The sequence below is a fragment of the Apteryx mantelli genome, chromosome 6, assembly GCF_036417845.1.
Source record: "Apteryx mantelli isolate bAptMan1 chromosome 6, bAptMan1.hap1, whole genome shotgun sequence".
Lineage (NCBI taxonomy): Eukaryota > Metazoa > Chordata > Aves > Apterygiformes > Apterygidae > Apteryx > Apteryx mantelli.
Window position 1 is genome coordinate 26717757 of NC_089983.1, and position 15870 is coordinate 26733626.

The 15870-nt window shown below is 37.7% G+C and overlaps 1 protein-coding gene across 1 annotated transcript in view; it reads right to left on the reverse strand.

Annotated features, from left to right (window-relative positions):
• The window catches only part of MAP3K20 (mitogen-activated protein kinase kinase kinase 20), a 95615-nt gene that overhangs the window by 63542 nt on the left and 16203 nt on the right, over positions 1–15870 (reverse strand). Inside the window, exon 3 of the mRNA XM_067299047.1 lies at positions 701–788. Coding sequence (XP_067155148.1) covers positions 701–788 — 88 coding nt within the window. The remainder of the gene's footprint in view (positions 1–700; positions 789–15870) is intronic.

The window sequence follows — 15870 nt, forward strand, 5'->3', positions numbered from 1 at the left end:
CCTCTACACTGCCATCTACTTTGATTATCTGAGGTCTAGAAGACAGGTAGAAATAACTGAATTTTCACAGGTTCTGTCCACCATTTGAGGGATTTCCATAGCTGATTGGAAGCTATGCTTTTTCCAGCACATGATCCAGGATGGTTCTCCTTCATCAGAAGCTCCTGGAGACACTGTATACCGATATGGATGATACTGAAACAGAAGCCTGACCAGCAAAGCAATGCTTTTCCTACAGTTGGGAAGTTCATAATGTGGATTCTCGGATTTCCAAGACATGCAGAACTCATGGGGCAACTTTGCTCTGAGCAGACCCTCAACCTTCTATTTTCATAAAACTTGGCAGAACTTCATATCCTGAAAACCTTGACTTCTCTATCATATGTCAATTCAAATGGAAAAACAATTTACAGAACATGGTAAGTGAACACAGTGAAAGATCCTATTTAAAGGAGTGATGAATTTGTGTTTTAAGAAGAATGCCCCAGGCTGCAGTTGCCTCTGTGTAGGTACAAACTATGTTACCAGTATGATTCCCACTTCCAGCATTTCCATTCACATTGATGTAGGTGGTGCTGAGGACTGTAACATTCAAGAGCGGCCACAGCAATTAGCAAAACACTGAAATTGGGTAAAGCCAATACCTCATAGCATCAGAGTTTTTACAGAATCAAGAGAAGGGTCAGATAAGAATCCTTACCTGTAACAATGCCATAATTTGGAGGTTCAATGACAGCTCCATAGAACTGAATGATGTTTTTGTGACTGAGCACACTGAGTATTTCTGCCTGTTCAAAAACAAATAAAAAAAGGTTAGACAGCAAAGAATGGAGCATTTACTATAATAGTGTATTTTAGACCCAAGCAGACATATATACGTGTGTATGTACACACATATCTAGAAAAGAGAGCCCACAAATGCTTGGCATTTGGAAGTCTCATGAGAGAGTTTTGCAGATGATGAATACTTAGCATGTTTGGAAAAACAAAACAAAACAAAACAAAAAAGACTATTCTTTCATTGCCAAGGCACAGATCTGGGAGCTTACGTCTTTGGAAAAACTGAAGACCTTGAAAAATTCTGTTCAAAAAAAGACCTGGGATTTTTGGCAGAGTTGCTGTAGTTCTCTCCAGAATTTCCCAGAGAGGAGTATGTGTTTGTGCACAGAGTATTATGGGTTCAGTGAGTCCAGTGCTTCAGGCTGCTAGAGCATACCGTGCACCCACAGCTCAACTGTACTGCACACATGCAGAGGATTTGTTGTTTATTGGAAATGTGGAGTTTGCTAGGCACGCACTGTAGAGTCTAACTGAATATGCACAGCAAGCATGCTTGAGATTGCCAAATAGCCAGCAGTGCAGTTGAAACTGCTCCTCAGAGCAGGCTGCAGATGTTCAGAAACTCTGGACAAACATATAAAACCTTCAGATTCCACTTGGACAACAGTTCTAGCCTTGAGAGAGAGATTGAGAGAGAAAAAGAATGTATCCACAGAAATTCAGATATACAGTCACCCTGGTTTTTGAGGGGGAAAAAAAGGATAGATACTTCTTTTGAGGTCTCTCAACAGTTTCACCTCCATGGTATATTAAGATAAATAATCAAGAATTTTTGAAACATGTTTTACACAAAAAAGATGTAAAATATATGTTCATATTATGCAAATACAAATACAGACCATTATATTTTTTTCTTTACAGCAATCTGTTACCTAAAGACTAAGGCTTAATATAAGATTATGTTAACTCTATATCAATCATGAGCATCTAACAGGAGCAAAATCACTATTAATTTCTCTGAGCTTATCAAAAGTATACAGGAAGACTGTAACAGCTTTGATGCAGCAAACCATGTTACACCAGCTAGTGCTACTGTAACAAAAGCACAGACACAGCAAAACAATATTAACTTTCGCCTGTGTTTTACAGTTGGTGCCATGACACATGCGCTTAAGTACATGACTAAATAGAAGGACCTCAGATGGTTCAAATGTTGGGGGGGGGGGGGGTTGTTTAAAGCCTTTTCTGAATAACTTCAACACACTTTTGAATTACAGCCTCTACCTTTAGCTAATGTCCCAAGATCTACACATATTCAATTAAATATTTAACTATAACTTTGAATCTAACTCCAAGGTCTGGGGTTGCACTGGTTCTTTATGCTGCTTAGCCTGCTCAGCTAGCAAAACAGTGTCATCATAAAGTGAGTAGTTTTATTTTATGAGCTGTACCCTCAAACATCCTTTAAGTAGCCTGGAGGACACAGACAACAGCCTCTTCATTCACAGTGCCACCTCCATGAGCTAACAAACCCAAGAGATCTATGGTTCAAAAATTTTGTATTATGTTTTTATCCTCTTTAGGAAATACTAAATAGGGGAATGTCCTCCAATTCCTACCAGCATTACTGCTTGATAACCAGGAGACCTGGTATTCCTTGGCTGTCTAGAAATGAGACAGGAATACTGAGTCACAAATATCAGTAGACAAACACTGTCTAGATGGTTTAATTTTGTTCTATACCCCGGTCAAGAGGAACAGAATAAATAAAACTATCCTTTTGTATAGTACTTAAAAATCCATGTCTTCCAAACACAGTGCACTCCACCTGCTGATGTTGGCAATGTGTTTACCTAAACTGGTCATTAGAGTTAAATTGGCTGATCTCACAATTAACTTTCCTGCGGCATTATGCATTTAGCTCCTGGCTACACAAGTCAGGAGCTAGATGCATCTGTTTAGAGAATGATTAAAACTATCACATGATGAACATATCTAAATAGCACAGTTCTCTGTTTCACCGCAGAAATGCTCAGAACCCAGTGACTGCATTCAGCCTCACACAGGGTGACCACTGGGTCCAGGGAGAGCCCCACTGGGGTGACCTGACGACAGTGGTGGCTGTATTGCAGCAATGCCAGCTGCAGAACCGAGGCCTGACAATCCATCCAATACCACCGGGAAATGGACAACAAGCAAAACAAGGCCACCAGGCCAACAGGACTAGCCATTTGCTGCAGCAGGCACCCTGCCACACAGTGCTTTTATTACCTGGAGAATCAAAAATAATTATTTTCTAATATTATCTTATTTACAGTATATGACACACTAAGATCACATTCCAGGTGTCTGAAGAAATGTCGACTGGAGCTAATGTTTCCTTATACATATTGATGTTCACATTCTAACCTGATATTTAACAGATGCCAAAGCAAGCTTTCATCTAAAAATAGGAAAGGCCCCTACAAATTGCTCAAATTAAAAACTGGAGGGGAAAACACCAATTCTAAGGACCATTCCTTCTAAAAGAAATCCTTTCTAAACAGTTTTAATCACTCTGCTGTTCTTAGTGCCAGTGATTCTAGACTATTTCTTTCATGTTTTGCACTTTTCAGTTGCTGTAGATCAGCTGTGAACTATATTAGGCAATTTAAAGACACTCATTCCTTGCAGTGAGAACCAGATGTCAGTTAACCTGCATCTTTTTAGCTTTTGTACATTTTTGACAAGAAGGTACCCTATTTCAATGAAAGACTGTGACTTTCAGATAGCAAGTTACAAAGTGGTGGGTAAAGACCAGTATTTCAAAGGTCTCTTAGACACTTACAAGGATATTTAGAATCACTTTCAAGCATCAAACTCATACCTAAATCCCAGATGCCTGAATGCTTGGAAGAAAATCCTGCCATGCATCTGCTTACAGGCCATTAAAGAACTTAGGCCTCACTGGCTTAGGAATAACACATTCACTTCCTATGGTAAAGCTGTTTAATTACATTACACAACTTGAATGCTCATTTATTTCCTTCCCAAAGCCATGGTGATGAGAAGCAAGTTTTCCATTACTTCATTATATTACTTCCTTTGTGTGAAAGATTTTTTTTTATTTTGGATCGAAATGGAACTAAAAGCAGCTCAACTGAAGAAGAGGCACAACCCAAGCATGTAAATACAAACATCTTGGACATAACAGAGACACAGGTAGACGCACAAGCTGACTATAAGGGAGTTTAATATTGTGCTCAGTCCCATTATAAGTTTAGTCACAGTGTGGTACTGATCAAACCATGCTAAAACCATTCACTTTGTATTAGACAAGTATGGGTGAAATTATGTCCTTCTCTTGTGTGCTACTGAAAGGAATTACAGACTAGATGCCAGTTCTTGAACACAAAAGGATTCAGAAGGCTAAACAAAGCTAGTTTACTGTTTATAAAATTCAACCACTATCAAAAAATTAGAAGTCAGAGCAAGTACATTAAAACACGTTTTAATTAAATTTCTATTTACTGGCTCTTGTAGCATTACTGCAAAACAAGCACTCCTAGTTATTCATTAGACAACTGTAGTATAAGAAGTAGAAACTCAGGCAATCCTTTAGCATACACTGGTATTGTGCCCTAGAAACAATGGTCTGGATCAAAGCACTGAATGGATAATTTATTTTTATGCCTGCTTAATCTCTGCTTATTGACATATGTGAAAATGCCAATAGCATCACCTGTGACCAGCACCACACTGCAGCTTCCTCTAGATCTTTCATAAGGTATCTGCTAGTACTGATCTTACCCTTCTAATGCAAATACTTATGCATAAATACTCATATCTTCAACATTTTCTGCAGTTAAAATTAGGATCCTCCTCTAGGCCTTGTATTCAGCAATTGTTGGCCAGAAACAACCAACGTGGATTTTGAGTTTGGCCAGCAGCAAATTAGGGGACAAAGTTAACTACCCAGACAGTGTACTAGTTACAAGTAGAGCAAAATTCACTTCTCCTAAATGATACAAATTCAAACTTGCTTTTATTCTATTTACACCTAGTCTGCACTATGGATCCACCAATTTAGCTATGTTGCCTCAAGATGTGAAAGAACTGCCCTGCCAGCAGAACACGGGCACTAGACACAACCCTGCTAATAGAAAGCAGCTCACCTTGGGGTAGCCTCCTGCTCAGGGAGATGTTGTACGGATGTCAATACACAAAATTCCCACCAATACACACAGCACCCAAACATGGTTGTTCTGCTGACACAGGGGCTGGTACAGCAAGAGCAGCAAACGTAGTCTAGCTCTGACAAAATCTTCAAGGTCAGTGCTGGCTGCAGATGTAGGCAATGGCCATCTGATGCTGACTTGGCATTACTCAGGAATGCACGAAAGGCCTGATCGTCAGATCTTTAATTGCAGCCACAAATGCAGTACGGACACGGACAGAGGCACTTTGCATACAGCTGTGTTGTTGCCAGCCAGCTCCTCATACCAGCTGCAGCTGCTCTTCTTAGAGCTCCCTACTCCAATTCAGCTAAAGTTAGCAAAGACCAAACTATTCAATCTATTTGAGTTACTCTGGTCCTCTTTGACCAAAAATAGGTTATAAAGTTCTCATACACTCTTCTAATCATGAAAAGTGATCAAGAGTTTGGGCTTGCAACCTATTTCACCAGCACAGCTGGATATGAAAAAGAACATCTGTCCACAGCAGTTTCTCAATCTCAAAAAAACTTTTTTGCTCGGGCCTAGACAAACTGGGTCCAGAGCAACTTAATCACCAGTTCTTCTAGGTAGCTTTGGAGTGGCTGGCTGGAGAGGGCATAAAGTACTGCCTTCCTTTCACCTTGGTCTGAGTGTGCTCTCTGAGGATTAACATGGGAAATTAATGCAACACCTTGTGAGACCATCAGGTCAGCTAGCAGCCAACCAACTCTACTGTTAATAAATCAGTTAATTGCACAGCAAGAGGCACCTTTGCTCTCTGCAAAATTACAGTGTTAGAAATGTTAACTACTCAAGAAATCTAATCAATAGAACATCCCTAAGTGCCCTCTAATATTTATTAAACATTGTGCAATAGAGTTTGGTTATTTACTTTTCCAAATAAATGTTTGCCATGCTTATTAAAGAGATCTTCAAAATAACTTAGATGCACTTCAGGCAGCTTTGAAAAGATATTTTTTCCTAAGTCTTGTAGCATTTTTAAGGTTTTGATCATTGTCATGATCTCGGGAAAGTTGCAACTTAGCTACTCTATGGGGTTTTATAGTCTAATAAGGGGCAGCTGGAAAAGGTCTGCTGATGTTTTATTAAAATCACTCTATTTACTGACAACCACATACAAAAAAGACATAGAATGCTAACATACGTTAATCTCAAACCTTTATTTACAGAGTGCTCCTCAAAAATACAAGTCGTTCCGGTCCATTAGAATTACAACTTTCCAACGATTTTTGCTATCTTAGCAATGTTTTCCTACAAATTCACTGAGTTCTAACAAGGGATGATCTCCTAACACAGGTTGCCTCTTGTGGGGGTCCTCCCCCCTCCGTGAAGGCTCTTACTTTTAAGAACAAGGTGAGAATTTAGTACTGTTCAAGTCTTTTATCAAACACAGCTGATATCGACAGATTAGTCAAGAAATTAGTTCAAAAGTTACTGGAAGAAGAAGACACAGAATGACTATATAATGACTATATAAGACTGGCTTCCTCTAGGTAAATGAGCCCAAAACATTATCTTTGCAGACACAATCTTGAGACGAACACTATCTAAAGCTACAAATCAGCTATAAAACAATGGGAAAACATGCATCTTACAGGGTTATGATTTCTTTTTTAATGTAACACTTCGACAAATCATTAAGCCAAGAAAAATACATACTTTTCCACAAAATATTTATATGTGTTTTACATGCTTTAATATAAGTATTACACAATTCCATGGTGACTTTTTAAATCACGTTAAAGTTTTGAGAGAAGCCAGAATTTACCAACAGCAGATAATTATCTTTACTACCTTGTTGTTTCTATTCTTTCAAAAGCTAAACTGAATACAATTCTTAATGAGGAGGATATAAAAACAGTTTATCCTAAAATGTAATTTAGTTCTTTTTGGATTATCATCATGCCATAATCTTAGACAACAGACATTTTATTACAGTAACAAATGTTCCTCTCAATATGCCATAAATAGAGGGATTTTTAAAGAATTTAAAAATATAAAACTCCTAAAAAGAATTACACAGTTGGAATGTTACGCAATCACTACAGTTTTGAACATTAAAAAGAAAACCAAGCAGATATAAAATAAAAAATTTAGGAACTTGCTTACAGTTTTGCCTGTTCTCACAAAGTTTTGTAAAAAAAAATTAAGAGGTTTTGTGCTTTGGGGTTCCCAGAAAGCAAGCTATTAATAAGCAAAATACACTGATTATCCAGTTAGGGGCACGTTTGTTAAACCTATTAAATTTTCTTTGATATTAACAAAGCAAGAGGAAAACCACATGAGCATGGCAAAGTCAAATGATTTTGCAGCTCAAAGAATCCTCAGTGAGATCTTTTAACTGCAAATAAGCAGAGTTATCACATGCTTTGATGAGTGCTGTGGGCACTCTCCCAGCACAAATGTATTATGACCTATTTCAAAAGGCAATCCTATTTCTTAAAACTATGGTTACGTATTACTTAAAGTTGTGTGAATTAAGGATTGTCTAATATTCATCTAAAGGATCACTTGTCCCAATTAAAGGCTATTTTCTATAGCGCATTAAGAAGTTAAAACTATGTCAGCATTTGTTATGTCTTAAAAGACAGTCATATATTTAGTGTTATAAGGATACTGTTTCATAAACCATGCAGAAAATGAGAGTTAAATTACATTCTCAATTGATACCACCAGTACTTTTGTAAAAAACGGAATTAAATTCTCATAAATACATCTACAGTGACATACAAAACATGCATTTAAAAGCATTTTGATTGAGCAAGTGTTTCAAAGCATCAAATTTGCATCCAAAATTATGTCCTACACTGTTACAAGTCCCAGAGATTTAAAGTGTAAATATAAAGGAATCTAATAAATTCCCATTGCTGTATAATCATCCTACAGTCATTTTAAATTCACTGTTTTATATCACCATGCAATTTTTTTTCTCATTTTTGGAAATACAGTGGTAGAAACATATGCTTAATTTAAAACACCTTCCATTAATTTTTTAGTTGCAACCTTGGGAAGAAAAAAAAAAAAAAAAAAAAGCACATTACCAAGATACCGCAGTACTCTTAAACTGGCACAATGTACTGTGCTGGAAGAATAAGGACATGAATTTATTATGTGCTGTTACTGGCTTCTGCAATTTTATGTAACTTATTTTTAAATATTTCATTTGTACCATGCAGCAGCAAATGTATATGTATGAGCATTTTTTGTAGGCAAGGAACACAGTAGGACATGTTAGTAGTAAAATATATTGGATATTGATCATTTGAAGAGAAAACCGAGTTTTATAAGCTCCTATAAATGTCCTATTTTTATGTCAACCTTTGCATATAACTTTGGCAGTTTTAAGGATCATTTGAAGGCTACTGAATTAGAAGTACTGTCTACTGAATTCTGAACATCCCCATCAGAATACCATGATGTAAAGGTATGCTCAGCTCACAGAAAGCAGGCTGGTCTCTCCAAAAATCACAGGGAGATTTTTCCTTGTGATGTGGCAGCAGACCCTCTGCCTTACCTAGTAAGAGGGAGCTGAGAGCTAACTGCTATGATCTGGGCCCACCCAGGAGAAACCAAGCCATTGCAGGATCGTGGCCTTAGTCTTCCTCTTAACAGGGTGAGAAACTTCCTGTTAATGAGAGAAGGAGCTGTTAGCAGAAGCTGCAGCATTTACGATAAAACTATGCAAGGACACTTTCTGCATTATAAAAGGTTTAAAAAGTTTGAAAACTACATTTTGAGCTACTAGTACACTGCCATTTGCTAAAACAGGGCACAGAGAAGGTAGACAACCCATTTTCACACAGATTTCAACTAGAAATCTATGATGTCCATACATATCCCACAGGAGCATTGTATTTTCCTGCATACAGCTTGAAGTTGTATCTGCATTTAATATTAAGGTACCTGATAAAGCAAGATCTGCCAAGAATGAGACGAGTAATTTGGATTTTATTAGTGTTATCTGCTGTTTGTAAAACCCTTCAAAACACACATATGCTATATATTTGTAAAAGTGTAAGAGTTTAGAAATGAGCAATGTCCTGTGAAATTATAAATATTTCATTCAGGCAGACTTACAGTAAAAAGCTGTCTCCAGCTGCAAAGCAATACCAGCAATTGAACAGAAACAGTAGATTAGTGGACTAAACATCAGGTATGAAATACCTGAACTCCCATAGAGCAGTTTATTTTCAGTAATCTTCATTACTTTTCTCAATGTGGGGAAATTTTCTGATTTACTCTCAAGCATTAAGAACACAAACCTGCTTTGAATATAGAATGCAGCAACAAAAACCATGACATCTCTGAAAAACAAGGGAATAATGAAACATTAAGCTTTTTGATTCCCTGCTCACTCTACCTACTCCCATTCCCCAGCCAAGAAACAAAAAAACAAAAAAAAGAATCACAGATATCATGGCTAATATTCAACAACTGAATCTTTCCAGACCCAACAAATGGAAAAATATCTGGGGAAATTATTTCTGAGATTGAAGTCACTATAAATCTCATGTAAGCCCTATTGGAAAGATATGTTGGTATGACAGTGATGGGCAAAACCAATTCCCTCTTAATGGGTCTCTTCAGACTTCCCAGTGCTTAAAAGCAACAGAAGAGAAAATAATGTCGAAGTGGTATCTCTAGAAAGGTTACGCCCATACTTAACCAACTAGATCAGCGATTTTTAGCCTGAGGTCCACTGGGTATTACAGTAAGGGATCTGGATAACTTAGAAGAACAAGTCTAACCTCATTATACAGTACATTTTGCTGAGCAATTAGCATTGAGACTCCCAACAGCGAGAGCAGCAGCTATAGTCATGGATTCTGCTCCACTCTTCTAAAGCAGTTATCTTTCCACTAAAGTATTTTCTCAAACTCAATCATGAAAACTGTCATTTGACCAAGGAAAAAATTGTCAAGCTTTTGATGAGTGCTCACTTTAAGCCCATCTTAAGCGTTATAAACCCAACATACTGCATCTAATGATATGGATAGCACTTGATGTAGAACCCACTATTTGGATCCCAATGATTGTTATAATTCCAGAAAATTTTCGTCAGCAGGGTAGGCTGAGTCCACTGTCACTAAAATAGCACATCACGAGATGCATTATCTCCCTGTTACATTTTAACTGTAACAGCTGAAGAACCATGTGGGTTTTAGACTCCCAAATGGGCTATCTGAGCGCTGTAGAATGTTTCCCCCTCCAACACTCACTCATAAATTATCTGCCCCTGTGGACTACAGGAAAACAGAGAATAACACCCTACCCAAAGAACAGTTACTTCAAAGAAACACAAAACTTTCAGCACTGAAATTATGGCTGTGACCAATCAACATACAAAATAAAGGTAGAAAGCAGGTGACAATTACTGACATTCTTCTGCTTAAGCCCATTCAGTGTGTGAGACCCCTCCATTGACAAGAAGTCTTTTTCATGCCATACTTACTTATGTCATGGCACAAGTTCACAAAATCTGGAGTTTTCAAGAAAATGAGTCAGTATCATAATTTGAACCTCTGAGTGCTGTGCATTAGTTTTCTTTGAATATTAGCAACTGAATTAGCAACTGTCTGCTTCTAGTTTTGGTTTTACCATGTATTAGTGACAATGTAGATTCACCCCTTTCCCTCTCCTTCAGTCAGAATAAATCACCTTTCTCCCTGAACCGAGAGGAGCAAGCTGTCTCCATGACTTACCAAGTCTTCTGTCTCCATGACTTACCAAGTCTTCTTGCTCTTTGTCATGGCTTAAGCAGTAAGCAACTTTCCTCAGCTTACAGACAGATCTCCCATTCACTTTGCTTAAACTAGCAAAAACATAAGCAAGAACAGCCTCCTGGAACACAGGACCCCAAACTACACCAAAATCTGACTTGCACATTCTCCAAGCAAGTACCACTGCCCTTTAGCCAGTACCATCCCAGTCAAGCAATAACTAGAATGGCAATGACTTTATTGCGACTCCCTAGCTATGCCTAGACTACAACCTAGACCTCTATGATTAGAGACCCCATCTCCAAAAGACAACAGTGCTAAGGTTTCAGGACATAAATTCCTGCTCTTCTGCAATCAAACACTAATGCCCCAAGCCAGTTCCCTTCCCAAAGTTATGACAGAATGACCAGCTTCACCACAATCTCTATCCATGTCTGTGCTGTAACTTTGATCTCTGTGGTTAGAACCCACAAAAAAGAGAATAGAACTGATATATGAAGCCCAAGACCTCTTCCAGCTTGTTTGTGATGTTTTGGTGGAACTGAGCACAAGCAAACCTAAAGCACTTTCTCTTAAGAGAGTCATGTGAAAGGATCACAGCATCATGTATGCTATTAATTCCCACTCTCCAATACTAGGGGTGAACAAAACATTTCTGAGAACTGCTCTAACTTACATACACAAACATACCTTATGGGAAATTAAGAGTGTTTAAAAGGCCTGTTAGAAGATTGAGATTATCTGTTATGTGATTACAAAATAATTCACTTGCACTGCTTCCTCTATCCCTTTGCACTGTACTTTCAGAGGACCTGTAATAAATGAAACAGTAAAAGAGGAAGCTGGAACACTGTATTATTACACGAGGCCAAAGAAACTTCAGGACATGGGTTCCATGTAGAGTGTATCCATGTAACCTCTCCCCCATGGACTCTACCTGAAAAGCCAAAGAGAATGCAAGATGCTGCAGCTAATGAAAATTCCAGTCTGAATCTGAGTACAGCAAAAAGAATTTGCAACTCCATATAGTTAATTAGTTGTCTCTCCTCTGATTCAACCAGCTAGCTCGCACTGTGAGGCATTTCGTCTAACTGTGTCATGAAGTAAAGAATTTTAATCAGAATGTAAACAATAGGAGGATGTACTAAGGAGAAGGATAACTGCTGTCTCACAGTTTTACCTTCTTTCAATTGGTGAGCATCTCATCCAGTTTCCTGATGGACCTCTATGGAGATCTGATCTGGGATTAAATCTCTAGAGACAGAAGAGATGTTGGGGAAAACACAGGGCTCAGCACTCATGGGTGTGCTTGTTAATCATTTGAGGTTGGAACTGATATCTGGTCACCTTTCCGTCTCCTTCTTCATTAATGTAACTTACCAATCCCTCAGATGAAAAGCTATAAAAGTACAGCTCTAACAAGGCATGTAATCCTTGCATGATTATCTATGTTTGATTTCTGCTCTGGGATACAGCACTAATTACACAAGGATACAACACTAACTACACTGGTGAAGGACATCTGATTTGACAATGAACTGAACTCAGAAACTGGATCTCAGTCCAGGATCTCTGTGCTATTTCGGTGGCACAAAGCAGGTGCAAACCCTGAACATCTCCTTTGGTGTGGAAGAATAACAGCATTGCATATATCACAGCTTCCCATTTTCCAATACCAGAGCTCTGCAAAAACTCTTCTGAAGACTGTTCTAACTTACTTATGGAGAGAGAAATCAACTCCTATCAAGGATCAGATGTGAGCAAATCAAATTTTCCATGCCACCTTCAAGTCAAGCATGGCATGCCTGATCTTAAAGGTTCTCCTTCATCCAAGCAAAATCATGCTCCAGCAGTGCTGATCACAAAGCTTCATTGCCAGAAACGTCTCTCTCTAGAAGGCACAGCCAGAACTCACTCTTTTCTACCAAGCCAATATCCTGCCAGAGTGCTGTATGGCTACATGACATTTATCCTCCCTTTTGATGCACGCTGTTACTGTGCAGTGCACTTTACTTACAACACCATCAGTCTGCTGATGGTGTTCACTTCCAGGACACAATTCCTTGAATCCAGAGAAAGACTTTCCTTCTGCCTGGAAAAAAAAAAGAGGAGCTTAGAAAGGTTAATTCTTACAAGAAAGATGTAGTATTGGTAGGTTAAGAGGAAAAAAGGCACCCAAAGAAACATTTATTTCTCTCTTCAAATAAAGAGCTGGTGATATCTTGTTACTAGGACACAATGTTACTATAAAGAGGGTTTTGGCAGATCCTACATATCTAGGAGGCAGTCATAAAAGTTCTGCCTTTTTCCCTTCTCTTCTCTGAATTGTTGCAATTTAAAAGGCTATGAGATTTCTCTTCAATGCCAATTTTATCAATTATCTGTGTCTTTATCAAATATATTCTTCACAACCACAGTAATTTTATCCATAAGATCATTTGGAAATTATTGCTGTATAGAGCAAGTGTGATGGTCTTGCACATTATTTCAAATCTTGCAAATATTATTCATTAATATTTCACTCATTAATGGTTTTGTACTGGGTCTTCAGAGACAGTATTTTGTTGTAATTTTCAGAGATGGTTTGGAAAGGAAATATTATTTTTAGGCTTAGCTAGGTAAAGATTAGATACCTATCTTTAACACTTAGAGGACAGACAATTTTGTGATGGATACTCATAACCCTCACTAAAATCTGTTTTTTTTAAGCTAACAAAACTGTTTGAGAAATAGAGAGATATTTTAGTGAGAAGAAAATTATATCCTACTTTGTCAAAATTTGGAATTTTATTAAAACTGAGCTTTTTATTTGGGTCAGTTATGCATCTAACTTTAAGTACCCACATTTGTCAAAATCTCAGAGAGACAGCTTGAGGAACAGAGATCTTAAGCCTTTAGAAACCTCCTGTATTTTTTCATATGTACTCATATGTTTAGTTTACACTAATGTACCTTTATTACTGTGTATGTACAAAAAGAAAGTGTAAGGTCAGTAATATTCTTCTGAAAAGGCTGTCTGTTCAAACACACTATTGAATTCATATTTTTGATATGTTGAAGTAAACAATGATGTTGGAATTATACTTAAGTTATAGAATTCAGATCCTAATTCTTCAAAATGAATATTTTAAAATATACAGTTTCTCTAAAATGAGAGGAAGTATCATTCCTCATGCTTTTGAAAGCTGTATACAGGGATGGATTTTCACAATGATGAATAGTCTAATTAAGGTAAGAATCCTCAGCTGAAAGCTCACAAAGGAATCCCTCTATTCTTTCTCCATTTTTTCCATTCCCACTTTTCTCTTGAAAGGGGTGTCTCACCAGAGGAACTGAAGAGTAAAAGATTTTAAACTATAGGACTGAAACCCATCAAAATCAGGACTGTGGTCCAAACCCAACCAGCTGTTAAACCTAGAGATATGAATGTATGCTCACTTCTGCCTAATAAAATTTGAATCAAACACTTTGCATCTGATTCTCCATGTGAGCTTTTATGCAAACTTCTAAAGTGCAAGGAATCCTGGGGTGGAAGAGCTATTCTGAGAGCTTTCACATAGTTCATGTAATTAGGGAAACCACTTCCTTTGATTGTAAGTGTTCAAAACAGCTGAATTTCTTCTTTCAAAGGGACTCTGTGATTTGGGTCATCTCTTTTACTTGCTCTTTCATGTTTCTCAAGATGAGAGGTGAGACTGTAGAGCACATTATTTAGAAAAAAAAAAAAGATTCCACTTTTTGTTTTAGGGATTGAACTTGGACTATTCAAAAGGTTGTCATTTGGAAATCTATCTTTCTTTCCCTCCCTCTGTTTCCTTCCTTTTCTGATAACCTCTTCAGTGGCTCCAGTGCACATAGTCCAAAATGCCAATTTAAACCTAAGGGAAAACTGAAATATGGTACATAAAGAAAAGGGACTCTCATTTTTCTTTGTACTGTTGTGGTCGAATATGTAATTATAAAGCAGCTCTAGCTGCAGGATCTTGGCCCCCCTATCACATTTACTTTTTTTATGGTTCTAAATACTGACCAAGCAAAAAGGCAGAAACACAGATTTTAAAAAGACAAACAAAGCAACTGTCTTAGTCTTTGAAAGGGTCTGTAGGCTTTTTCTTTCCCAAAAAGGGAACTCAGGTCACAGCTTCAAGGCAAAGAACATGCCACTATTGCTAACAGCTGATGCCAATGTTGTTACAGAATCAAGTGTCACTTACTCCGAAAGAATGTCTTGAGCCAAGCATGCTGTTAGTGCTGTTACTGAATGTTCATCTCAGTAACGGCCTGGAAAGAACAAGGAATCTCTCCCTTTCCACAGGACACCACAGAACACAATAATAAAAAGGCAGGAGGTTTCAAACTGCAAATTTCAAATTTATGAAGTAACAACAGTGTGCTTGTCTACCCCTGGCAGGACTGAGCCTGATTCCCAGTTAGTGAAAAATCACAGAATTACATCTATCTAGAATTACAGCACTAACAGGGAAGCAGCTTGCAATGGAAACAGAGTAAACTTGGGATTTAGTGCTGGTAACCAATTTATAGCCAACTTCTTCACAAGATGGAGGTTAGAATGGCTTGGAGAGAAAACTTACAATAAAGACTTTGGTACAAATAAGTGAACAACTGAGAAACCAAAAGCTAAGAGCTGAAGTCCAAAGTCTGCAGACATAATAAGTGGAGTTCTGGACCTAGTACTTCTCTTTTGAGCCCTCACAAACTCTTGAAGTGGGTCTTTGCAAGAAAGCATCCAAAAGGAAGAGCAATTCAACAGCTCTGAATTTTATCCGACTTTTGCTAAGTACTCATATCACACTCAACACCTCGGCATACGCAGACACATACACCTCAGCAAACAAAGACACATCACAGTAAAGAGTCCCTTCCTTGGTTTAGAAGATTAAAAAGGACACAGCCTACTGCAAGAAAAAACATGAATCAGTATTTATAAGCTCTAAATATTTTTATTTTTGCTAGGATTGCCTCAAACATATCTAACATTACTAAAATGAAGGTTATTATATGATTAGACAACAAATAACTTCTGTGCTTTATTTCCCTCTAACTGTATGCAGCCAGCATTACATTTTATTTGTTTCTGTGACTCTTCCAAGGAGCAGAAAAACATATTCTATTGCAAAAACAAAAAACACTCA